Genomic DNA, 26,873 nt, shown 5'->3' with positions numbered 1-26,873 from the left:
TCAATCGCCATTCAAAGAGAGTGCTTGTGTGATTTCGAGGTAAAAATAGTTTTTTCCTTCATAGTTAGCTTTGCACAATCTACAGACTCCGTTTTTGATCTATCAGCGATTGAAAGCGACCAGAGTCGTACGAGGGTTTTTCCTGAGGTCTGCTTTTGGTTCATTATCAGCGCAGTGTCGTGTAGAATATGTGTGCTTTATTTTATAAGTGAAAAAACCCCTGACCTTGCTGTCGTGTGCAGTAGGTCCACTTTTTTCACTCAAAATTATATAACGGAAGATAGAAGAAGGCGGCTGCTGGTGGTGTGGCAGCTGTGGATAGCGGGTGTGCAAGGTTGCAGTGCGTGGCTTTGTGCAGTATTGATTTTTACACGTGAATGCAGTTTGCTCGTATAAGGTAACCAGTGTTTTTTGTGGCAAACGGAAGATGCCAATTGGAAATATGAAATCATTTGCATAGAAAAAAGGAAATAAATCTGTATATGTGGCAAAAGATTCCTAAAAATGCAATGAAGTAGTTAAAGTCTGAAATCGAAGACGTACAATTGATTCGTCACGGTGGATAGTGAGTCATTTCTACAATAAGCTAAGTGAGTTGAAAGCTATAAGTATGTACCGCAATACAGTACGGATAAGTGAGGTTATGTAAACAATTCGGTTTATGGTAAGGTGTCCTTAAAATGCTATTTTTTACAGTCAATTTCAAGTTTGTTCAAACACAAATCTGTCGTAAGTAGTAATCCAAGCATTATTCCAATGAAAGCTAAAATTATGTTTCGAATTCATAAGAGAAATTCTTATTAATTACAATTAAAATTAAAGACATATGCAGAAGGTGTGTTAGAGGCATGTCGTTTAATATCAGTCACACCTCCTGATCGTGCTGCTTGCTTACATTGACCTTTTTGTGATTCTGATAACGTCATGCCATTCTCGAATGTATTTTCAGGAGCGTCAATAAGACATATGTTAGCCAGGGAGGAGCGATTTTAAACATTAAATATGTAATGTACCATCATGATAATATTCTTCAAACTTTGATTGACATGACTCTTCCTAACAACACTGAATCAAACAAATAGGTACCAATTTATAAGCCTAAAATGCATAATATAGATATATTCTTACGTTAGCGCAAAAAGTGAACTAAAAGCATAGATTGATAAATTGTTACCACACGTGCTTCACACATATGGTACATGTTGGAATCACCTGCCACCCAGATTCACTTAAACATCAGTCTTCGAGAATGCCTGAGAAAATGGTGCAAATCAGAAAACGGCTTCAAATTTAACCATTCAATGTGAATCATCTGCTAATTTACTGACGTTAAAGCGTTCCCCTAGTGTACGATGATGTATAAGTCAAACAGGACTCTAAAGCTGCTTCCCAGCGGCGCAATTGCTCAGTCGCTCGCGAGCTGGCATTGCGCGTGTATACTAGAAATTATTTAAAGTATTATACCGGGGCGCTATTCGACTGTTATCATATTAAACACTCAGGTCTACGATAAGGTGCGATATACTTGTGCAAATCATATTGCAGTGTTTCGACAAATTGCAGAAAAATCTTACGTAGTACATCCGCTATTCGTTTTTCGTGTTGTGCAACATCTTCTATCGAAGCTAAAAGTCACAGACTATGTTATATAACTCTTTGGACTTGTTATTAGTGAATATAATGGGACTCTGTACAGAATTATAATAGAATTTTAAGCTAATTGTTAGTTTATTATGACCGAAGTAAGTAAACTTTGTTTCATGACCAGGCAACTGGATTCCACCCTAACCTGCATCCAAGCGGATTTCAAAGCAAGATGCGCAATTTGCGGTGCTCTGTCACTGTACTCCAACCTGTAGGAAGCCGAAAAATCATTGATGGCATAAAAATAGATTTTTGCTGGCTTCCGTTCTCTTTTCTTTCCATACTTCACCCGTCAACCTACGCCAATACTTGGTCAAGTGAATGTCAGTAGATCAATAGCACTGTTGTTCCTAGTTTTCTCAACTATTTGAGGATTGTGTATTATTTAAATAGAGAATATGTCACAGTAGAAACTTAGAGCGGCTTTGTCTGCATGAAAATTCACGTCAGCTGACTTGCTGCTGCCTCCGGTGGGATAGCTTGTTATCGATAATCTCTTCTGAGTTAACTGTTATCGTTGACGTAAAACCCTCACAGAACGTCATCACTGAGGGTGTTGTAGTACATTCGAATTCGATAACAAAAAACAGCGGAACATAGACACAATCGACCACAAGTCTGTCAAAATGTTTGGTACTTTGCCAAAGGTTTCTAGGGCAAGGTTAACCTTGCTTTTTCGGCTTGGCAACAAAACAGATCTCGTGAAACGGCTTTGAAAGCCGTTTCTTTACTAAAAGGTCAAGGTATGTGCTATCTACAGAAGCGCGCTTCTTTTCGAGAAACCAAGTCTTGATCGAGCTTGTTAAGTGTTATCAATTTTGATAAGCTATTATTATTGAAAGGAATTAAAACGAAAACTTATATTTTATGTCATGCAAATCTTATCCGTACGCATAATGCAATGATCTTTTTTAAAATAGCTTTACAGGAAAAAATTATCCTTAAATTAATTGATTCAAAACTTGAAACTGATAACATATACGTTCTTCACTTTCAGTAACAAGCATTCACCTTAAATTAATTGAACTTTGCATCAATTTCTGTTGATATATAAACATTTTATTTAATACGTTAGAGGGCAATGACAGACAGCGACGCGGCTATTGCCATAGTTAGAGAATACTTAAATCTAATTAGAAATTAGATAACTAGCTATTTACGACAAAATTCATTGTTCAACGCCTTCAACTTCAATATTTAATTTAATTAATTTAATATGGTTACAAACCTGCCAACTTTTCACACCATTCCTGAACCAATGTAATGACATCACGGCTAGCGGCTACATCTTTGATAGATTATAAGATTTGAGACCAAAAAAAGACTATGGTATGGTTTTGCATTTAACTTTTAGCGCCTCTGTTTCGACTTTCGCACTAGTATCGTGGTTCCCGTGGCATCATGTTTAGCGAGGTCTCGGTCTGCAATATTTTACACGCGGTAGTGAAATTGGTTTTCGAATTTCGATCAGATCGGGCTGCAAATTTTCTCACTTAGCATGGTTACGTAGGTGTATTGTTATACCAAAAGATTAAAAATTGCACAAAACTAGTTTATCGAGACGAAAATATAGTTTAAAATTGCTACAAAACTAGGGCAAATTAGGTTATATAGTAATATGTATAACGTAAACAGTAATCGCCACTATGCTACTACTACGCTTCGATCCACACAGCCGCTAAGTTACAAACAATACATTGTTGTTTATAAATTAAAGATTTGATATTTAAGATTTGGTATTTCGTTATGTTTCTAGGAATTATTCCTTTCATGAGATTTTGAACAAGAGCCTTCTGCCATAATTTCTACCACAGTTCCAGAGTAGAGTTTAACACGCCTTTTCTGTTAAAACTTTCCATAGTTCATATACCTAGTACAATTTTTGTTTGATGATATGATAATATTTATCGGTTTCAAAATATCCTTAATTTTTTATTGGTTCTATTCTCATTGGCAGACACTTACATGACCAAATTTTAACAATAATTCGTTTGTGTCTATAATAATTTAATTACAAAAATGCATCACGTCCTTGTTTAGGCGCGCTCGGTCGATAAATTCGATAAATACTAGACGTCGAGTCGATAAATACTAGACCATGCATTGAATGTACATAAATTTTAGCAATCCACTTGATTACATAAAAATACTAGTGTTGCTTTTCAAGTTAATTGCACAAAATTGATGTTGAACCATGTCTCCGCTACTTGGGATTGTTACATTTTGTTTTGTACGTACGACAATTACTTCTTTGTCCGGTAACTAACAGTTCTAATTTATGCCGATGATATGAATCTCTGTCTAGAAACAAGAAGTAAAATAGACGTCTAGGGTGTCCTGGATTTCCTGGAAAAACGTCGAATTCATCAGGGAAATCACTTTTGGATTAGGGAAATTTTATTCTCTTGGCAATATTGTTTATTAGCGTTTATGTTTATTCAGATTCGAATTAACTTATGTGTAAAATATTCGTAGCTTAATCGGTTGAATTAAAACTCTTCACATATGTGGTGACGATTTGATTATCTTTCAATTTGGTGTAATTATTTTTAATTTGTTTTGCACTGTACAATTGTTCGACTTCTCTTTCACTCGCTGTAGTGCTCGAAATCGGCAGTTGCACGTCTTACGCACTTCACGGCTTCGACATGAAGAGCCCAGAGTGGGATAAAACTGTAATTTACGTTCGATCTACAGCGTTTTCGCCAACACCAAGTAGGATTGTTTGTAGAATTTTACGCCCAAAAACCCCAAGCGCTCTTTGAACATCTTGCGTTCAGCGTCGATTCATGTCCGTAAAGGTTTACCGGGAGGATTAACAGTTTGTAGTGCGTTCTGTAGATTTTTATGTAAATTACCAACCTACGGAACTTCAGCTGGCTACGCAAACTACAGAAAGCCCGATGCTCGGCTGTAATGCAACGTTTTACTACACGGTCTTCTTCGTTGCCATATGTCTTGAGTGTACCAAAGCTTGCGAATTCCTCCACTACTTCATATCATTCCGCATCCAGCTCCACCTCGGCACCAACACCATTTGGATACCTGCAATCCCTGCCAATAATTGTGTACTTCTTCTTAGCGGTGTTAATGGTATACGTGCCAATCTCACCGCTTGTCAGTAGGCAGGTTGTCAGCACTATCATTGCATATCACTGATTGCTGACGACTCTGCTCTTCGAGCTGGCGAGCACGTACTCCTCGTACTCACATTATTTTAGACAGTGGGTTAATTTTCCCGCAGCCCTAATCTCTTTGGCTGGATCTTCTTATCTGTCATTCTCTGGTATTTAGCATCAAACAAGCTCTTACGCTGTCTTTCACACGTCGTGCTTACCATTTCTCTCGTAGTTGTTGGTGCCATGGAGGATATCTAATATTACGAACACGGATTATTCCATCCGCCATTATGGCTCGTAAAAAGCTGGATAGGGTCTACTGCATGGAACTCCGTTTCCCCGAAATTTGGTCTCCGAACTTCCAGATTGGCAACAATCCCTACTACGAGTCGATGTAGCTTTCGAGCGTTGATTGTTGCAATCCGAAATCATGTCAACCAAGCTTTAGTCATAACTTCTCATACTTTTCACCGGTGAGACTTAAAATATTTGGCTAGTACCATGTGGCACTGAAAAGTATTCTGTATTTTATTCAGTTTCTCGGTTACAGATCAGAAATTATCTAATAAAAAAATCGTAATATACTATATTGTCGTATATACTGTCAGTCGCCATAAAATAAAGAAGGTCGTCACACTGTAATTACAGAGACTATAGATGACAGTGGCGCCGAGACACTCAAAAACCGCTAAACTTTGAACGAAATCGGAGAGTTACCTTTATTTATGATGTTACTCTCCGTTTTGTTTCAAAATTTAGCGGATTTTGAGTGTCTCGGCGCCTCTGTAATCTATAGTCTCTGTCACGGTCGCCATATACTATATTTATACGCGGTGATGCTACACTAAACTTCATGTTGGAAGAAGGTCATCGTATATACTTAAAATGAAAACATGGACTGATTGTTCTTACTTAGAGTATGCGCTAACCTTCCGGAGATATCCGGTCAGTAAGCTCTCTAAATCAATGTAGTCGAATGAAGTACTGTTTGTTGATTTAACTCGGGTTGTTTATACCCATCCTTGGGGACACTATAATTCTATCGGTACAAGAGTGACTGAAACAACTGGACATCCTTCTTACCAAATCTGCATTATTGATTACTTGGCCTGCCGCTGATGACGGGCTCGTTATGTAAGACCTCAGCGCAGTGCGCCAGTTAAGGCAAAATATGCAAACGTGTACTAGTACGCCTGGCGAACATATGTTCTAGCCAACCGTGCTGTACTGTGACTTTATGTTTATTAGTTTTGTTTTTGGTGACAGTGTGCGACTCTAGTAAATGAGTACACTACAGTTGCAAGGTTTACTTTGCTAGTCTGGCACGCTATTTGTGGTGCAATGGACGTGTTTTTGTTATGGTGAAATGGTCAGGCTGAGTGATTCTAGATGTCATAGAAGTAAAATATAAAACAGACAGACGATTGCAGAAAGTTGCACAGCAAAGGCCATTGTAGGCATATAGCGACGGGGTTCCGCGTGTTTGCAGTTCCTCTTACAACGTTGGTCGCCAACATACGCATGACTTTTAATAATCGCTTTTCGATGTTAGAGTTAAATTGAATGGAAAAAAATCTTCTGGATTCGCTCAACCGCTATGGACTTAAAGGCCTAAACATTAGCGATAAACGAGCAATACAGCATCTTGAGGTAATAAACCTCGGTAAATCTAAAACCATTACGTCGCACAAAACCAAGCCCTCTGTTAATTCTAGCTTAATCTTAAGCTTACGGGCCTTAAACCTTAACTTCGGATCCCTTTTAATACCTAGTTCACAGATAGAATTTACACGACCCACACAATTCAGTCTCATGGGAAGTTCCGTAGCCATACTGTTACCGAGTCTGCTTTGTTTATTTGTTTATTTATTTGTACATCAACAGGCCTTGTGGCCCAAATGAGTCTGCTTTGACGAGCCAAACGAGTGAAGTTCGAATCTCAATCAAATCAGGCCATTCGATGTCAAGTTAATTCTCAGGCTCCCAATTTTGTCATCCTTCATGCTGAATTCAATGTTGAAGCCTCTAGACACAATAATTATATTTCGTGAAAATATTTTTTGTTTTGAGTCTAAAATCTGCTTTCGAAATCCTAGAAATCATTGACGCGCGTTTGAACCTTAACCTTAACCTTGCATTCTTCTTACCAATCTGAACACAGCGAATATATTTTCATGAACAGAATTTTTGTTTCAAACAAAAAAAATTGCTTTTGAAATTGGCAGAATCGATGACGACTAATTTCACCTTAACTACAATCAATACTCGACCGCCCCGAGAGCTATTGCGGATCATCACGGAATTCTGCTTGGGTTTTTAGACTTCGATCCCAAAAGCGTCACCAAAGAATGAAATTTTTTGAACACTAATAGCTTCAAAAAATGGTTTAAGAGAATGAACAACAAGGTGGTGGGTTGGGATGGCTACTGGGGATTCTCTTCGGTTTCGCAATTATAAAGTGTCTTTTTAAAACAATTTTTAGAATTGTGAGTTGAATATGTGTTTTTATCACCGTTGTCCAGAAACTAGTCTACTGTTGTTCAAGGGTTATGCAATATCGGTGAACCACGAAGCCTGGGAGAAAAGTTGGGTTCGAATCCGGTTGTAATTGGCTCGTATTATAGCTGTTAGAGTCAATAGGATCGTAGCACTGACCCCGCACTGTCCTGTATTCTAACAGCTGGTTGCGAAGTCTGTCGTATAAAAAACAGAAGGTCAAACTTCGATAACGGAATTAGCACCCAGGCTTTGCTATAGCTTGGTTCAAACCGTAGATATGTCCACGAAAATTTATCATCGTGTTCTGACAGACGCAAAGAACACAATGAAAAAATCTGCGTGAACATATCTTTTGTTTTGAGTATAAAAACTGCTTTTGAAATCCCAGAAATCAATGACTTGTGTTTGAACCTTAATTAACTCAGTGCATTGCAGACAAATTTTAGAAGCTGAAGAAAATTAAATATTCATTAAGGCGTAGTTTCACTTTACGATCGATTTTTTTTGAAATTTTTTTACGAATATTATTAATTTCAATTTGAAGTTGTCTGAATCCATCGGTGATAAATGTAATGTAAATTCTTATAATTATGAACATTGTTCGAAAAATTCCATAATAAGGCGACACGCACTATTTAAATCCTACAATGCAAATAAATTAAGAATCCTTATATAGCGAAAAAAAATACAATTCTTCGTCCAACCAGTTTAGCGAATATATGGGCGTATTTTGCGATGCTCGAATGGAATAATCCCAAAAACGCGTGGACAATTAGCAAACCGGTATGAAGTAGATCTGCATACAATGCGCACAAAGCTGCGAGTGAAATCTGATTCTAGGCAGTTTCAATCGCAGAAGCGCTTCTATCATTGAGCCATAGTTTAAAAAAATATTTTGCATACATTTTAGCAAAGTTGTTTTGTGAATTACATATATCTTGGATTATTTCGATTACTATTGTCAGTGGTACTAAGTCAATACCTACTGAAGAAATTACTTATTACTTATAAATAGTAGTTAATAGTAATAATAAATAGTAATGTAATAGAAAACTCAATACACGTGAGAGAATAAGAAAATAATTTTACCACTATAGAACTTTAATAATTTTACAATTTAGCAAAACTGATTTATTTTAGAATCTATCATGGTAGGGATCGAACTCTCAATAAAGTGAGAATAAAAACCCCGTTCTTCTACAGCCACCTTCATGATGACATTAACTGTTGTTTCTCTTACACAGTAGGTATGCGTCACGCTTAAATGCCGTCCAACACTACTTCACCTAACTTGGAGTCACGTGCCTGAGTGCTTACGTTTCATATCGACTAATACCTCCTATGGGTAGATCATGTGTTTGATGCCGAGTACATTCACATTGCCGGTCGTGGTATTATCAGCAACTGTGCTACATTCCCCAATTATGATGCGTAAGATTGTTTGCCCTGGGTTGAAATTATTGTTGTGAGTAGATATGATAAAATTAGAGGTAATTTATCTACTTTCTAGAAGCTATAATTGCGCAGCGCCAAAAGCCAACCACCCAGGGTCGTGGTTTGGGACACCTTCAGAGAGGATAACTGCCCTTAACTGGTTATACGATTATGAAACATTTGCTCATGTGCATCAGATTAGCTACTCGTAAGGTGATAAACAGTTTTCCAAGTTGTAATCAGCGAAATGTATTTTGCGACGCTTCGGTAGAACGTGATCTAAAAACGCGCGGACAATTAGCGGACCGGTGTGAAGCAGATAGACAAGCAGTAGGACGTATAACGATGTGTGCGAAATCCTGTTTTCGGTATGCATTGTCCAAATTTGTTTAACTGGTTCTAACCGGTTAATGAGCGAGTTGCTGCGCTGCAAAGATTGTGTCTAGGGAGGTCAGCATTGAAAAAAAGCTGCTGTCATCCCAAAGGTTCTACCTCGGCTTATCCTCAATGTCTGCAGGTCGATCACCTAGATTTTTTGTACCCATGTTTGTTTGCGTTACTATATTGCTGAAGTAGATCCCTGTTAGCGGATACGAGCCACGCATGTTTATGATTGTGATTAATCTGCTTCCGTCTGTAAGCATTTTTAGTGCTTTAAGATCGTATTGAACGGATAATGCTGACTTTCAAAACGTTCAACGCTGATAAATTTTGTTTCAACCTACGTTTTGCGATTGCACGAGGTTTAATCGCCGCGCGTGTGACGTTACCTTGACGACGCAATCACACTTATTTTCCGCCCGCTGTGACGTCAAGCCAGTTGGTTACCTAGTACAACACATTTCGCAACTTTTTTTTCGGACAGGCTTGTTTGCTCAACCAATCGGAATAAAAATAAAATTTCGTTGCTTATGACGATCAATGGTGTCCTGAGAAGAAAAAGGAGAAACAAAGAAAATTTTCATTCACTGAGGCGTCAAGTCTTAGCGAAGCGTAAAATCGAATACGAAATTTCATAGTCAATAAATTTACAATGTGAGTTACACCTAGTTTATAAGAGATAGGTATTCAAAGTATTTTAAAAAATGCAGCAATCCTCACCCATTTGTCTTGTAGTCTATAGAGGTCAGGTCACACAGGTTGATGAAATATCGCTAACCAATTATGTAGTAATAAGGACATACTCCCTTACTCCCTTTTGTCTTTTACTTTTCCGTTGTATTAATATTAAATCAGGAAATATTTTTTCTGTAATGCAGCGAGCACAAAAAACCGCTAGATTGTAAACAATAAACAATGTTAACAATTTTTTATATAACTTGCTTACAAATATTCACCGGCGACAGTTGATAATGAACCAATATATAAAACTAAACCGTTGTAAAACTGATAATAGTTAAACGAGATGTGTTTGAAATTGAAACTACAAACCAAATCATTGGGCCGTTATCAGCCCTACGCTAAATGAACCAGTCGTAATGACTCTCGGTTGGGCTTGGACAAATTGCAGTCATAATAATCGTTTATTTTTCTGCTCATTATCATCCGTAGACCAAGTGCCAGCAGAAGAGAGCGACAAAACTCAACTCGCAAAATTGTGTGAAGATCGGCAGTTTATTTATTGACCCTTTTGGATAGAAGACAGAGACACGATGCATCGCGCAAGGACTGCACTGCAGCTAATCAGCCATCCTGTTGGGCAGCAAAATTTCGGCTCGTGGTTGATTCGGAATCCTTCTGCTAAGGTACGGCTGACTGTTATATTTAGATAATGCCTCACTAAACTTTTTTTTTTCTAATCAATCTAGTTAAATGGCGAACTCATAGCAGCAGCATCGGTTAAATTATATAATTCGGCGGCGGCCGAGCCTTTTTTAAATGGCTCATCGTCTAACTACATTGATGATATGTACAATGCCTGGCTGAGGGATCCGGCTTCGGTGCATGCCGTAAGTTTTTTTTCTTTCAATTTTATTGATTTCGTTTTATCAATGATTGTCGTACACATTGTGATTGGTTGTATTTTATTTTCTAGTCATGGGATGCCTACTTTCGTAATAACGCGTATGAAGCCCCGCCATCCCTAGCGCCGATACCAAGAAACCATGTTCCTGCATCTCAGTACCTTGGCAGTTCCTTACCCGCTGTAGCTGGCGGTGCCGGTATCGTAGGTGGTCGCATTGACGATAAATTGATCGACGACCATTTAGCCGTACAGGCTATCATTCGAAGCTATCAGGTAAATGTGCTGTTATCTTGGTGGAAAATAGGCTAGTAACAATCCAGAACAATTCCCCCGGATACACATAATTTATTGTTAGTCCGTCTTTCCAATTGAATCGTAATATTTTTAGATGGTTATTTCGGGCCAAGGTTTTATTTTTGATACAATTTCAATCGTTCGTGAACAATTGAATTTTGTCGAAATAAGATCGATACAAATACTATTAATCGGTTCATCGATCGCTCGGTCTGTTAAGATGCCAGGCTCAAAATTGAAAACGCGTCACTGTCCTCGATACTTCCGTTTATAGCCAAAGAAACGTAGAACCGTGATAAATTTGTATCCGTCTTTTATGTTTTGTGCGTTCTGCATGAAAATAGTGAATCGTCAATCATTTACTAAGGATATACTTATTGCTTGGCGCGAACGATAGTACCCTTGGGTCAAATGCTAGAAGGAATATCCTGATCATTCCCCGAATTCACAAAATCGTAGAAAATGGTAATTTTATAGTGTTAGAAAATAGTTAGCTGGGTTTATCAAGTAGTGCACCGTTTTTTAAATGTGTTGTTCCTAAACAAAGACCACCCATCTTTTATCGTTTCAATTAAATGCACCGGTGCATCTCTTAGTCTAGAACTAACTATTGTTTAAAATAATAGAAAATTTTGTTGATTAATTATTTATTATTCCAATTCAGATGTGCATTTCGTCTCCGGTTTGCAGCTTTCGTTATTGTCTATTCAGAATTTCAAACTGATAATGAAGCCGGCGGAGCCATAATACGTATCTGTCAGAATAATAAATAAATAGTAGGCATAAAAATGAAGTTTTTCAACGTTATTAGTTTTAGAAATTAAACTCATTTAGCACTATTGAACAAAGAAAAATTTGAAAATGATTGACATGCTAATCAAAGAAAAAAAAACACACATACGATAACTCAACCAACACCTTCATCCTACAGTCTCGAGGCCATCTGGTTGCGGATTTGGATCCGCTGGGTATTCTCAATTCCGACATTAAAAGGGATCCGGAATATAACCTACGCGCAAACGAAAGAGTCACCCGTACTTACATGCAATTCGGTAAATCTTCTTTTTTTCATGATTAAATTATACTTCTTCGCAACTCACTAATGAGAAATTGAGATTCGGAAAATCTAGACTTGCGCCAAACCAACGGTTCGAAAAAGGCACAACCATTATAACAACTATGTTTGGACTAAAGGGTGTGCTTTTTTGCTGTATTTCTAATATCTGTGGAAGTGTGATGTGATGCATAACATATACATAGTACGGTAGAGTTAACTTCGATAGCATAAAAAACATTTTGTCTATGTATTAGGATTTAAACGGTTGTAGCTAAAGGTGAAGCAAATGATGCAAATTTTCAAAAACTTAATTTTGATGTTTTTTTTTTAATCTTTATTTCGATTATTATTTATGTTCATTATATGGTTCTGCCTTTATAAATATAGCCTATTTCTGGAGCAATCCTGAAGTTGACAATCGTTAACGTTAACATATGAAATCAGCGTTAAATTAACTTGGTTTTTTGGTCCTTAACTAATTTGTATTACATTATTCGATTTAGAAAACCAATTCCAATAATTTCAAATATTTGCACATTTGAGTTTACCTCTAAAAAGCACTCTTAAACCTGCTACGTGCTACAAACAATATCACGTTTCGTTCTGTGTCAATGGTTACGGTGGAGTTCTGGGTATCTGTGAGTGTGCTATACAGCGTGTTTGCCATAGTGTAGTGTGTATTTTGTGTACTGTATTATAGCTCATATAATAGTTATCCCTTTCAGTCTCTTTCCTAGCGAGCCCCGTCGAAGCTCCAATTTTGAGATTCAATATTTACGTAAGGCATTGTTCAAAACGAAAAATAAATATGTTTCTTTTCCAATTTCTATTCTCTTACAATGACGCGAAACACGGATCGGTTGACTTTCGTTTCACGACTCGAATGAATTAATTTTACATTAAATGTGCCACTGACGTGCGCACCATTTGGCGGACTACCTACACGATTAAAACTTGCATACACTGTTTAAAACAATTGGCAAACTCTTCCTCACTCGATCGCCACACAGATTCGAGGTCATAACATTGCCAAACTTGACCCATTGGGAATCAGTAACGCGGACCTAGACGATAAAATTCCTACGGAGTTACTGTATTCTTCCTACCGTTTCGGTGAGTATCAAGACCCGTTTATAATAGGTTACCTAGCATTTAATGTTCTCGACAATGGCATCTGGAACTCCTTCACCCACTTTCGATGCTTATTTTCCAAGGTTTAGTTACCTTCACTTAGATATCCTGGAAACTGTAATGTTTACTTCTCATTTAGATTACACAAACGATCAATTAGTTACGAACCAATTTCAAAATTTAGAACTGAATCATTTACACACTATGTGCATGATCATTAAGTACAATATTTTCATATTGTAGATGTATTTTTTCCTAGTTTTCATTTTTTGCACTATTAGCAAAAATTAGGATATTTTTATATACTGTTTCTGTTATTGTGGGAATGTAGATTGGAACTTTAGTCCAACAAATCTAATTATTATTCTATGTTTTTATGATGGTATGATTTCTTTGATAGAATATGACTTAGAAGCAACAATACTGATTATTTAGAGACTTTTTTCTCAACTTAGATTGTTTTCAACACAAACCACTTAGGTATAAATTTTACTATTTGATTAGTGTTAGTTTCCACGATCTTGTTTTAGATATCAACTTATAAAAAATTATCTTTGCTCAGTAAAGCAGAATGACATATGTCAAATTTACACGAGATGGTACCACCTAAATTTAAGTGTTCAAAAAGTAACAGAAAAATGTAATTAAAAATTGTCCTTACCGTGTTGTGAATATGTTAAAAACAAACGACTACTTCCTAATAGAACAAAAGCAATTGAATTAAATTTCCTGAAACGGCACGGCTAATTTATGTTACTCGGCTGATGTTTACAAATAATACCTCACTAGCTCTTTTTTGTGAAAGTGGAACTAATATGCGTATATTATTAAAATGAGACAACCATTTGCAGTTTTCTACAACGAATCTTACCATGATAAAGTTTTTCTAAAAGATAATGTCTACCATAGTCTTATAATGCAATTTAATCTAACGAACTTTCGACATGGAGTTCTGGCTAAAAGTACCGACTATGAATATAAATCTCGAACAATCAAACTCTAACTACGATTGCATTATAATGTAACTGTTAACTATCCAAGGATTGCCTTAAAATCAGTAGTCTTTCAATAGTCGTTCACTTCACATTGATGTACAGAGATAGGTGAACAAAGGTGACAAATTACTTTACTAATGTAACGCTGGCAAATATTAGAAAGACTGGTTTCATTTGAATTACTTGATAGAAAGGTTTTGAATTGGAATTTGAAGCTAGTCAAAAAGTACTGAAAATTTGTGAATTAAACAACAAATTAAACCGAATTAGAAGTTACTTACGTGTGTCACATGAGTTTTTTCGAATTTTCAATACATTTTTATAGACCAATTTTGACACGCTCTTTTATGACCAAAATACTTCCTATACAGGGACCATTTGAGGTTAGAGAAGAGAACTCGTACGGAACCAAACCCAGATTGCCGTTAAGTTCTATTGAGCAGAACTCGAGTTGTCAGCGGGACCATAATGTCAAATGGGCCAGTCCACAGCAAATATTAACAATCCAATCGTCTAGAAATCTACCCATTGTTCGACAAACAATCTCTCTCAAAGCTTGCATTAAGCCTAGGTCTTCTTCTTGTTTAACAGCTCAGAGCCGGTGTGCCGTATTAAAAACTTGTCTCCACTCTAGTCGGTGCGGAGTACTCGTCGCAAATTCCTCGAGCATCTCGACGCTCGCAAGTCGTCTTTAATCTTCAATCTGATCGAGCCATCTAGCAGGCCCCTGTATTGCTAGTGGGATCCTTAAAGAGAACAGATTTCGTCCGACATCCTCGCGACGTGGCCGGACACCAGGATAGCCTCTCTAGTTTCGTCGCGGGTACGATGGAAATATCTCCAAGAAGTGCGTGCAGCTGGTTCCTATGCATGCGCCACTCTCCGTTTTGCGTTTATACTCCGACTAAAATAGTCCGCAACGCCTTAAGGCCCAAACAGAATACTGCGTCAACGCGTCCGTCGGCGTCATTCTGACAGTTTTCCCATGGGTTTACTGTCAAATTGACGCTGACGGATGCGTTGACGCAGCATTCTGTTTGGGCCTTTATATACAAATACGGCAAGCGCACGTATTTTTTCCGTAAGCAAAGTTACAGTCTCGAGTCCGTAAAGTACTACCGGTCTGATAGTGTTTTGTATACCGTCTGCTCCGTGCGGTGCAGTATGCTCCTTGACCGAAACTTCTTGAGACATCCCCTTAATAGTCACTTTCCGAGGGAGGCTAATGTTGTTTTCTCTAAAGTCTTCTCCTCGAGTTTTCGACGCATTGTTTTTCTTTTGAAATTTCCTCCGCAATTCCAAAGTTTCTTGTAATAATATCAAGATCGTCTGCGAAGCCGAGAAATTGGCTACTCGTGTAGGGTTCCTTTTGTTTCGATACCGGATTACCGAATCACATTTTCAATAGCAATATTAGATAAGATACAGGACAGACTATCCTCTTACTGAAATCCTCTGTTCAATTCAGGAACTCGAGAGCTTTCGCGAGACACGCACGTAGTAGTTACATCACTCGTTCGATAGTTGCTTTGATACACCGCGTCAGTTAGTCCGTATATCCATACTCGTGCTTTAGAGATATTCCTGACAGACTGTGTAGACTATGGGCAAGTTGTATTGCCGACGTTTCTGAAGGTTCTTTTGGCGTAGAATGATAATCAGGCGTAATAGCGCGGGCCTTCATAAAGCCCACCTGGTACTGACCCACGAATGCTCTTGCTATGGAAGATAAACGACGTAGCAAGAGGCATTTATAAGCAGTGTAATACTACAGTAATTACAGAAATCAATCCAATCACTCGTTAATGGGACAAACCACTTCTTCCATCCATTCCTCCTATAACCACTTCTCACAAACCTTAGACATTATCCAGTGAAGTTCCGTTGCTTATGGTTCGTTACCATTTCTATAGAGTTCTCCCAGGAACCGGTTCTTTCCGACGGCTTTATTAGTCTTCCCGCTTCCGTTGTCCGATTTCTCGCTGGATCTCTTCAAGATTATTAGCAGGGATGCTGCTATCGTTGGTGGGTTTGTGGCTTCCAGGCTAAATTCCGTTCCGGCTCCTTTCGTTATGTCGCCATTGGGGTGTTCTTCAAAGAATTGCTTCCGCTTGTCGACGACTTCGCGCCTTTTTGTGACCATGTTTGTTACCTCATTCCAGGCTTCAGTGTGTAGCCTTTACCATATTAGTTCACTTTCTTATAAAACTCACACATGTCATTAAGCCGAAATAGTTGTTCTTTTTCCTGACAATCTGGCACTTTTTCCTCCCAGTTTGTTCTCCGCATTACGATGCTTGGTCAAATTGTCCCTGCAGGCAATGCTTGAATAGTTTTCCTCTTTCTCTCTCTATCGCTTGCTGGCATTTCACGTTGAACCAGTCATATCATGTACTCAGAGTTCCTTCGCCTAGCGCCACAGTTGCGGTCTTTTTAACAGCCGAGTGGATTCTGTTCTATCCGTCTTCGAGCGTCAGAGCAACCAGCTCCGCATAGGATGAAGAAATTCGTCGTGAATGGTAAACAGTTGAGATTGTTGAGAGTTGAGCGCACATGTACTGTTACTAAGTAATGGTCTGAATCGATGTCGCCAATCCGTAGCGCGCGTATGTTGGTGATTTTCGAGAAAACCCGATCATCGACGAGAGTGTGGTCGATTTGGTTCAATGTTCGCTGGTCATATGATCTCCAGGTGGTCCTGTGGATATCTTTGTGGGAAAGAAAGTACTTCTGCGTGCGTAGGTCGATCCGATGCTGGCCGTTATCGATCGTGTCGATATGCATGCTATGGAGCTCCATCGCCGGTCTATAGTTCGATTCCCTGGCAACCTGTGCCCAATAATACATCCTTCCTCCATACTGAACTCTGCATTCATCAACAATGAACCCCGGGGCTAGTTATATGAATATGGTACTCGAGCAAGATTGTTTGGAAAGTGGTAAAACCATAAAAAGAAGGAAAAAAGGGCATAAGGTGCTGGTCGTAGTGATAATGTCCATACAAAAAATCAGCTGCACTTAGAACGCTTCCTTCTCGTTATCGGAACTAGCTTCGTGGGGAAAATAGCACATTTATTACATTGTAGTTGAAGAAACGGTCTTTTATCCTTACTATGCACATCCTCTTATTGATCGCCTTCCAATCCATCACGCAATTCTGCATTCTTCTGTTGTGAACCGCTATCCGTATCGGACGCTCGCTAAGATGAGGAAACGTACTTCTGAGGAGGCGAAAAAATACTGTTCAAAAAGTGCGCATACTTTAAAGCACCAATGCCTGATAATTTCGAAGCACACATATTTAATTTAATTTATTGCAACCAAGAAAGGAATGTAACCACCACAAGTTTGTATTTCATTTTAAGCACAGCATAGTGATTTTTATAGCACGTAATGAACTTATCAAAGTAATTTTTGGAGCTAAAAACTAATTCGCGGGAAATCAATTGAATTAGCCTAGCCCAGAAGATCTAAGTAATCTGAATGAGAAAAAATCAACAGATTTTTGCAGTCTTATCGAAAAGGTCTGTAGATTCGATTAAAACAAATGATAGTTCATCAAGCACCTTTTTTTTAGCTTGTTGTGAACCAAAGCTACAGTCAATCCTCGCCGAGGACCACAAAAAATCCAATATATGTACTATGAGACCCTCTTTTAGTAACTCTTTTGTGTGTTACTGCTACCGATTATTTATCGCCAGGATTTGGACTTAAACAAGATACACCACAAGAAGATCCCCCGAAAAAAATACTAAACCTTGTTCTGCAAATATCTATCTGTATGCTAACACATCATACTAATTCATGGTACAAACCGAAAGTTTCCCAAACTTTGTCCGCCAAATGTCAGTTTTTGCTATCTTTTATCTTCGAGACAAGCGGATTCTCATGACTTTAGGTGAAGATCTTTACCGTACGATTTTAACGCTGATTCAACGTAAGAACGTTTTTCGATTATAATGTATATCTGTTTGATTATTTTTTGTGTTTATTTCGATTAGAGTATTTCTTTATTACTATGTAACCTATAACTTAGTGTTCCTTGTAACTGCTTGTACATAATTTTTTTTATTTGTATATACTTAGTTATATTAAATGCTTCGTTACAATTGGTTTTTATTGGTCCCAAAGAATTTTTAGCTTCTACTAACTATTTGTAGTATTAGAAAATCCATTCTTGATAGCTAACTAACAAACACACAAATACTTCCACCAGTATTCTACGAGTTAGACAAAGTGGACCTTGTTCTACTCTAGACTCTTACAAAAAAACTTGCTTCTGTGATGCTTGAATACTATTAATCGGTTAAAATTATACACACCTATACTAGACTGGCGCAAACATAGCTAGTTCCCCCGTACTTTTATTGTGCTAGAAGTACACCCAACTTTCTTGAATTGGCATTTCTTATTCCGAATTTCAATTGTTCGCTTATTGTGGTCTACTATTACCGTAATAATTAACATTTCTACTGGTTTACTACCTGCATCTTTCGAACAGAGGAAGCAGACATGGAGCGTGTCTTCAAGCTTCCGAGTACGACCTTCATCGGCGGTAAGGAAAAGTTCTTGCCACTGCGTGAAATTCTCGGTCGGTTGGAGCGCGCATACTGCAACAAAATTGGCGTTGAGTTTATGTTCATCAATTCGCTCGACCAGTGCAACTGGATTCGCGAACGCTTCGAAACGCCCAACATTATGACGTACACGAACGAAGAAAAGCGACTGATTCTGGCTCGGCTGACCCGTGCCACCGGATTCGAGGCGTTCTTGGCGAAAAAGTTCTCTTCGGAAAAGCGCTTCGGTCTCGAAGGCTGTGAAATTATGATTCCAGCGATGAAGGAAGTGATTGACGTTTCCACCAAGCTGGGTGTTGAGTCGATCATCATGGGAATGCCGCATCGCGGTCGGTTGAACGTGCTGGCTAACGTCTGTCGCAAACCGTTGAATCAGATCTTTTCCCAATTTGCTGGCTTAGAAGCAGCTGATGACGTTAGTATAAATTGCACTACGCACGCAAAATTACTCTTAATTAATAATTAATCATTTGCAGGGCTCTGGTGACGTGAAATACCACTTGGGTACGTACATTGAACGGTTGAACCGTGTTACGAACAAAAACATTCGTCTGGCTGTCGTTGCCAATCCCTCTCATCTGGAAGCTGTAGATCCAGTGGTGCAGGGCAAAACCCGTGCCGAACAATTCTACCGTGGCGACGGTGAAGGCAAAAAGGTAATGTCTATCTTGCTGCACGGTGATGCTGCCTTCTGCGGTCAAGGTGTTGTATACGAGACGATGCACTTGTCAGATCTTCCGGATTATACCACCCATGGTACAATTCATATTGTTGTAAATAACCAGATTGGTTTCACAACTGATCCTCGTCACTCGCGTTCATCGCCGTACTGTACAGATGTGGCACGAGTTGTGAATGCTCCGATTTTCCACGTAAATTCAGATGATCCTGAAGCGGTCATGCACGTTTGTCGGGTAGCTGCTGAATGGCGTACAACCTTCCATAAGGATGTCGTTATCGATTTGGTTAGCTATCGCCGGAATGGACACAATGAAATTGACGAGCCGATGTTTACCCAACCTCTTATGTACAAAAAGGTGCGAAGTATCAAGCCGGTTTTGGATATTTACGCTAACCAACTGATTACTGAGGGCGTTGTTACTGCAGAAGAAGTTAAAAGCGTTAAGGATAAGTATGAGAAGATTTGCGATGAAGCATTTGAGCAAGCTAAGAGTGAGACACACATCAAGTACAAGGACTGGTTGGACTCCCCGTGGTCTGGTTTCTTCGAAGGCAAGGACCCGCTGAAGGTTGCTCCAACTGGAGTTATTGAGGAAACGTTGGTTCATATTGGAAATCGGTTTTCTTCTCCCCCTCCAAACGCTGCAGAATTTGCCATTCACAAAGGTTTAATGCGTGTCCTGTCGGCTCGCAAGGAAATGGTTGATAACAAAACGGTTGACTGGGCTCTGGGAGAGGCTATGGCATTTGGATCGTTATTAAAGGAAGGTATTCATGTACGTCTTTCTGGTCAAGACGTCGAACGTGGTACTTTTTCGCATAGGCATCATGTCCTGCATCATCAGACTGTTGATAAAGCTACGTACAGACCGTTGTGTCACCTTTACCCCGATCAGGCACCTTACACCGTTTGTAACAGCTCTTTGTCAGAGTTCGGTGTACTTGGATTCGAGTTAGGTTACTCCATGACTAACCCGAATGCACTAGTCATTTGGGAAGCTCAGTTTGGTGACTTCAACAATACCGCCCAGTGTATTATCGATCAGTTTATCTCTTCTGGTCAAGCTAAATGGGTTCGCCAAAGCGCTCTCGTCATGTTGCTACCGCACGGTATGGAGGGTATGGGTCCTGAACATTCGTCAGCTCGTGTTGAACGATTCCTGCAAATGAGCTCCGATGATCCTGACTACTTCCCACCGGAGTCCGAAGAATTTGCAATTCGTCAGCTACACGATATTAACTGGATAGTGGCAAACTGTTCGACACCGGCCAACTATTTCCATATCATGCGCCGACAGATTGCTCTACCGTTCCGCAAACCGTTGATTCTCCTCACACCAAAGTCGCTGCTGCGTCATCCGGAAGCAAAGAGTCCGTTCAGCGAAATGGTCGATGGAACAGAATTCCAAAGGTAACTGGGTTTAAAGCAAAATTTTCAATAATTTATTAACTTTGCTTCGGTTTTTTAGGATTATTCCCGACGCTTCGGCAGCTTCACAGAATCCGTCTAAAGTGAAGAAATTGATATTCTGTTCCGGACGTGTGTATTATGACATTCTGAAGGCTCGTCGCGAACGTCAACTCGAATCCGAAATAGCCATCTCACGATTGGAACAGGTTGGCTTTGTTTACATTGAAAATTGAATGGCTGTATTAAACAAAGGTAAACATTTCAGATATCCCCATTCCCGTACGATCTTATCAAGGCTGAGTGCGCTAAATACCCGAACGCTGAGCTGGTCTGGGCTCAGGAAGAACACAAAAATCAAGGCTACTGGACGTACGTTGAGCCACGTTTCGACACTGCAATCAACTCGACACGTGACCTCAGGTGAGACTTTATATTTTCTTAGTCTAAATTATGCACCATCCTCATTGCAATGCATTCAATTAATTCATACAACTCCTCTACCATCCCTTTCCTTGGATTGGCACTATTTGGCTATTTGTTGTTCGGTAAAATTTGTTCAAAATTCACCTCCAAATCGTTACCTTATCCAAGCTGGGAACCGGTAAATCCACTTCTTTGTTCTAGAACCATTGAAAGGAATTGGCCATCTATATCACTGAAAAAAAAACACTTAGAACCTAAAATCGATTCGAACTGAACTTATTTCTTTTCGCACCTGTTCCTATCTATCTATTTTGTGTAGGTTGGATAGTATCTAGATTTACCTACCTACCTATGCACAGCAATCTTTCACAATTTCAAATTTCTGCACCACGTTTTTTCCAAAAATTCGCCATTGATTTGTTCTCTCAGTTCATTCAAATGCTTCGGTTGATTCCATTCTTTGTTATAAACCTCTACTTTTTATTACCGCTAGTGGCTTCTTTGTTCTGGTTTGCGCACCTACTTTGAAGTTTGTAATATGTGAACGAATGATTATGGCCCTACTGTTTTGAGAATGTTAAATGGGTCAAGTGAGACGTTGTATAGAGCACAACGTTTTGCTTCTGAAGCTTATGGTTAAGGTTAAGGATTTGTGTGCACAATCTAACTTTTTCCTTTCGAAGGTAAAACACTTTTGGTTGTTGGTATACTGGTAACTCTATTATAACAAGGTGCTTTCTGGTTTCAAATTGTCGCTCATCCTGTTTCTTCTATTGTTGTTTGCATTGTGTGAAAAAATGGAAGCACTTATAGAGGAAACCCTCCATGTTTTTCTTGATTTTATTTTGCTGAAATACTCCAGTTGAGAATTTCATTAAGAACGAGATTAGGTACTAATCGCAATCTGTTCACAGTTGACTTAGCCATCAACTGAACATATGTAATATAAAAAATATGTACATAAACTTAAAAATATCAATTTATTTTAACTATATACCAATTAAAGTTAATATACTTTAAAAATAAAATTGTATTCTCACTGTCTTTTCGGCAGGTGCGATCATCGTTATTTTACCGTATAAAACGGGCTACCTTTTGCTTCCCCAGTGTTTGCATAGCAAGAATATCCAACGTTCTTATGTATTAACCAGATTTTTTATTGCTATGAGCAGAATTGTATCTAATATTTAAAAACTCAAATGTTTCCTGAGCTCTGTCCTACAGGCTTTTTGTTTACGTAGTTTTGGTTTGACATTTGTTTTGAAGTGGTTGTTGTTTTAACATTGTATACTTTTGTTCCATTACCTGATATGTGCCCAACTCTAAAACCACATCAAACAGATATCAACACGACCCACAAATGTTCACATTTAGATTCATACCCCCTACCATTAGCTTGCGCGCCAAACCAAACCAGAACCAGAAATTATTAATCGAAAACAAACACAAGAACACCCTCTCTCCCTCCCTTTGCAGCGATGGTGATGACGATGTACAAATGCGGTCACAGAAGCCAATTGAAAGTTCACAACACGCATTTGCAGCTAGCGACTTGGTTGGTTCGTCGACTGCGTCGCAAATGCCGCCGTCGCCTGACTCAGCCGCAACGACGTCACCATCGTCCATCGCCTCTTCAACTGCGACTTCAGCCACTTCTTCTTCTACTACTACTTCTACTTCAGCCACATCCTGGCTAGCTCGAATTTTTAAATGGAAAAAGACGTCTCCATCCTCCGCTACTTCCGTTTCCTCAACCCAATCATCTAGTTCATCTGTCAATTCTACTTCTTCCAACACTCTTACTAACACTACCACAGTTATCGCAAGTACCAGTAGTAATCGCCATAATCATAATAATAAACGTATTGACAGTGTGCAAGAGAAGTATGTGCTGCAGAAATCAGCCCAAGGATTCGACCTTTCCCAAGGCTCCTTCAATGCACCGTCTGAAGATATCCCGAAAGGTCGCAAAGTGAAAATCTCATCGAGACCACTTAGGTGAGAGGACTAACTGCTGGCAAATTTCTGGCAGATGGCAGATGTCGTTTGTTTCGTTTCCTATATAAACTGTGTTACCTGCCCGGTGGCCAGTTGGCTCCGATTGTGCTCTGTATTATGAAAAGAATACTTAAACATTAGAATTAGACAGTTTTCTTTCGTTGCTATCTACGTGATGCCTGTAGATTGAAGGAAACGAATATTAACGCAGCACTTCCTGCCAGGTGACATGTTTTCATCTAAAACATGCACTATTTTCTCCTGTGCTTTATTATTTTGTCTTTTTCTTATGTATTCTCTTTGTTCTTCTTTGCCTTTATAGTTTCGATTGGATTTGTTCGAATTAATCAATTGGCTTCCGGTTTTTTTTTCTTTTCGTTTAAACGATTTTTTTTATCTGAATCGTTGAATTGGTTTTTCTTATTTTCCTCAAATTTAAATTATATAATATTTAGTTTCGAATCATTTCTACCATAAATTACTAGCAATTACTCAACCTATAAAGACTTTTGGTTCGTGGTGCAAACCTAGAACTTTATATTTTTGGTTTAAGAGAAAAATAGTTTTCTAAATATTCATCACGTATTGCACGAAATGAATGCTTGTATGGTTTATGTGCTTGGTGTTGTTACTAAAAAAAACTTATCATCTAAATAAAGCATGTTAGCATGACAACCAGTTAAGTAATCGATGTAGTAGTTGTAGTCACATGTTGAATCGATGCCACTCATGTAAGAAAAGAAAAACTGTACAGTGAAAAATTATGCCTATTCATATTTAATATCAATCAGATCTTGCAAAGCAACTATTTTTGATCACTTTAGCAATTTTCTTTCAGCTTACTTGCAAAAATTGCAACTTGCATTTACTCAAATAACTTTATTGAGGATAATCTATTTACCACTTTGCCACTTTACAAACAAATTCCAATATTAAAGAAGAAGGATGTGAAAACATACCACGGTTTAGGTTTCAATGAATAGAATGGCTTAAAAATAACTAACTGCTACTGTTATGCTCCATGTTCATCACGTGAAATCGTCTAGACTACATGCCTAAACAAGCTGTTTGAAGTCTTATTATGCTCATAATAAGAGTTCTTATATAAACTCTAATGCATTAACCCTCGCTCGCGTATTTTGTTACCATAAAGGAATAAATTAGGATCAACACGCAATTACGAAATAGAAACTAAAAGCAAGTTGTCATTATTTTTGTGGTAGTGGTTCAAAGGAGACACCGTTAGCGCCAAATAAAAAAAATACGAAGCAAAAATTATCATAAAAGTAATAACTGTGCTTATTTTGTACAAAATCGGAATGCACTCAAATTTCGGTAGTACATTTTTCACAGAATTACTTATGATAAAAAGACAATAATGACATCTTGCTTCGCCTATTCTTTCAGTAGTAGCAAGTTTGTTTTTGCTGTGATTCGCACAAAATATTACGACAAAAACAAATTTGCGATGAAACCAATCATGAACACCGAACTGTGTACATAAATACTAATCGACATACATATAGATGATGAAATGACATATTTCATATGGGCTGTAGTTATATAATTCTCACTGTAATGTATTCGTTGTGCATCGAGAGCCAAAACATGCATGCGTCACAAGTCCCATTACCATCATATCCGTCTATCCGTAGAATTAGGCAGCTATAATAGTAACCATTCAATAGCTTGCTCAAAGATCCGAAAAGTTCTCCAAACACAATCTATAAGGATGCCACACGTTTGTGACAGTATTAGCGACAGATACTCTAACTGTAAACATTTTTCTTTTCTCCCTGTCACTATCGTTTCTATATAAACTAACGCCGCCAAACAGCTACGTGGGACGACATTGTGCAGCATCGACGGCCACTGGTTCCAAGGCGCAACACACCAAGGAATTGAAGAATCTGCTGGATCACGCCATGGCCTTGTAAACACACACACACTTTCTTTTCTTCTGATTCGATCCACACCCGTCTATCCTGGTGTCTACTACTATTCCTATTAGTAATCACGACTAGTAGTGCATGTAAAGCAGTTAAAAAAGTGCTACTAAAGAAACTCTTTTGTTTATAAGATAGGTATTTATTCAAAAATAAAAGTACAGTAGTAATAAGATTTGATTCGATATAAATCGAAAAAGTTATTTATTTTTTACTGTAAATCAGCGAAAATGAATCAAACAGGTTTTATATCGTTTAAGAACTAAGCTTCAATGGCAAACTAAGTATGTAAAATAAATATCTTCATAGTGCTAGTTTGTAGTAAAATGTCACTTGAAATATAAATATGAAAAACAAAAATGCAAACTGATAGAACGATAAACTTTTGAACAAGACTTTTGCAATGTTCACCCTCGAAAATCATACAATGATTAGAGCGATAGTCCAAGAGCTGCAATTAGCCTGATACAAAACTTGGACACAATGTTTATAAGCCTTCCACACTGTAAAATATTACCAACGCAGTTGAAGGATTATTGTTAAAAAATTGCACTCTCTCAATGCTTTGTTTGTATAATTTAACAACTTGTGCATGCATGTTTTCCCTATGCTTAACATTAGATTTTTACAGCACAAAATGTGCAAAGTTACGACATACTTAGACCATGCAGGCACTTTGATAGAATATGCCGCAGAAAGTTTTCCGTTTCCCTTACACAACACTTGAATCAAGCAAAAATTTTCACCAATATTAACGTCTAAACCCAGTCTCAAACAAACTGCAAACTACTCAGTTTCGTTTTTTGATTATCGGAAATATTGCAAATTTTTTTTTTTTTTTCATTAAAACTTTCATTATACCAATTTTGGCAGTTTACTAGTTTTAGTACCTAAATTATTTCGTTGATAGACTGCACCATGTATATGTCAATAAACTCCTTTCCTTAACCGTTGAACTCTGTCTATAATTTTTTGAGTGAATGAAGAAAAACGAAAGTGTCAAACGGAAAATATTCAAAAAAGAATAAAAGTTTGAAACCAAGGTATTTGTAAAGTGCCGCAAGTATTTTTCTCTGTCGCTATTTTATATATCACATTTTCTGTTTTTTTTTGTTTTGTCTTACTGAAAGAGGTGTACCGTTAACAAACAAAAATATTTTATTTACATTCAATCTCCTAAATGATAGAAATTTGAAATGAAAACTACAGTCTAGAAAAATTAAGTACCTAATATATGTTGTGCAATGAAGTAAGTCGGTCATGGACGATAAATGTTGTACATATACACCACACTATATAACAATGCACTGTACTGTAACTGAACAGCTATTTCATTTGTACATTGATGAAACTACGCTGATTCAACAGCAACAACGGTTACTCATTAGTATCACATGTCTATATTTTGGGACAGATTCTTACACTGTTAGTATATTGCACTGCACAATATTGTTACATATATAGCTATTTAGAGAACCGCACCAAGAATAAAGTGATATGTGCAAACCAAACTTTTCATCGATTGCTAGTTTCTCGAAGCGATGCGTATTTTATTTTCCCAGTGGAGACTGAAATTGAAGACTCAACTGTAGTACCGTAAGTGCGCCTAATTCTGCACATGGCTGCTAATTCTGTGTATTTCCACGTATTTCAGTTAAAATTCTCAAACTTATGCAAATTTCTATCCTATAATTAACA

General features: G+C 38.1%; 1 protein-coding gene across 4 annotated transcripts; it reads left to right on the top strand.

Annotated features, from left to right (window-relative positions):
- Nucleotides 1-26,681, top strand: LOC128738425 (2-oxoglutarate dehydrogenase complex component E1-like). Of its 4 annotated transcripts, none has more exons than XM_053833531.1 (11): nt 1-39; nt 10,248-10,441; nt 10,505-10,645; nt 10,732-10,935; nt 13,024-13,126; nt 18,641-19,131; nt 19,193-20,808; nt 20,867-21,014; nt 21,074-21,228; nt 23,104-23,229; nt 25,067-26,681. In XM_053833531.1, the coding sequence occupies exons 2-11, from the start codon at nt 10,349-10,351 to the stop codon at nt 25,164-25,166; spliced, it is 3,177 nt and encodes a 1,058-aa protein (XP_053689506.1). In that variant the 5' UTR covers nt 1-39; nt 10,248-10,348; the 3' UTR covers nt 25,167-26,681. The 4 variants fall into 4 exon arrangements, with proteins under 4 accessions (XP_053689506.1, XP_053689503.1, XP_053689505.1 ...); XM_053833528.1 differs by lacking the exon at nt 13,024-13,126 and adding an exon at nt 11,888-12,008; XM_053833530.1 differs by lacking the exon at nt 23,104-23,229.
- The last annotated feature ends 192 nt before the right edge of the window (nt 26,682-26,873 follow it).

Source organism: Sabethes cyaneus, chromosome 2, assembly GCF_943734655.1.
Source record: "Sabethes cyaneus chromosome 2, idSabCyanKW18_F2, whole genome shotgun sequence".
Taxonomy (NCBI): domain Eukaryota; kingdom Metazoa; phylum Arthropoda; class Insecta; order Diptera; family Culicidae; genus Sabethes; species Sabethes cyaneus.
Note: the sequence above shows the minus strand (reverse complement) of the source record. Positions and strands in the feature narration are given on the sequence as shown.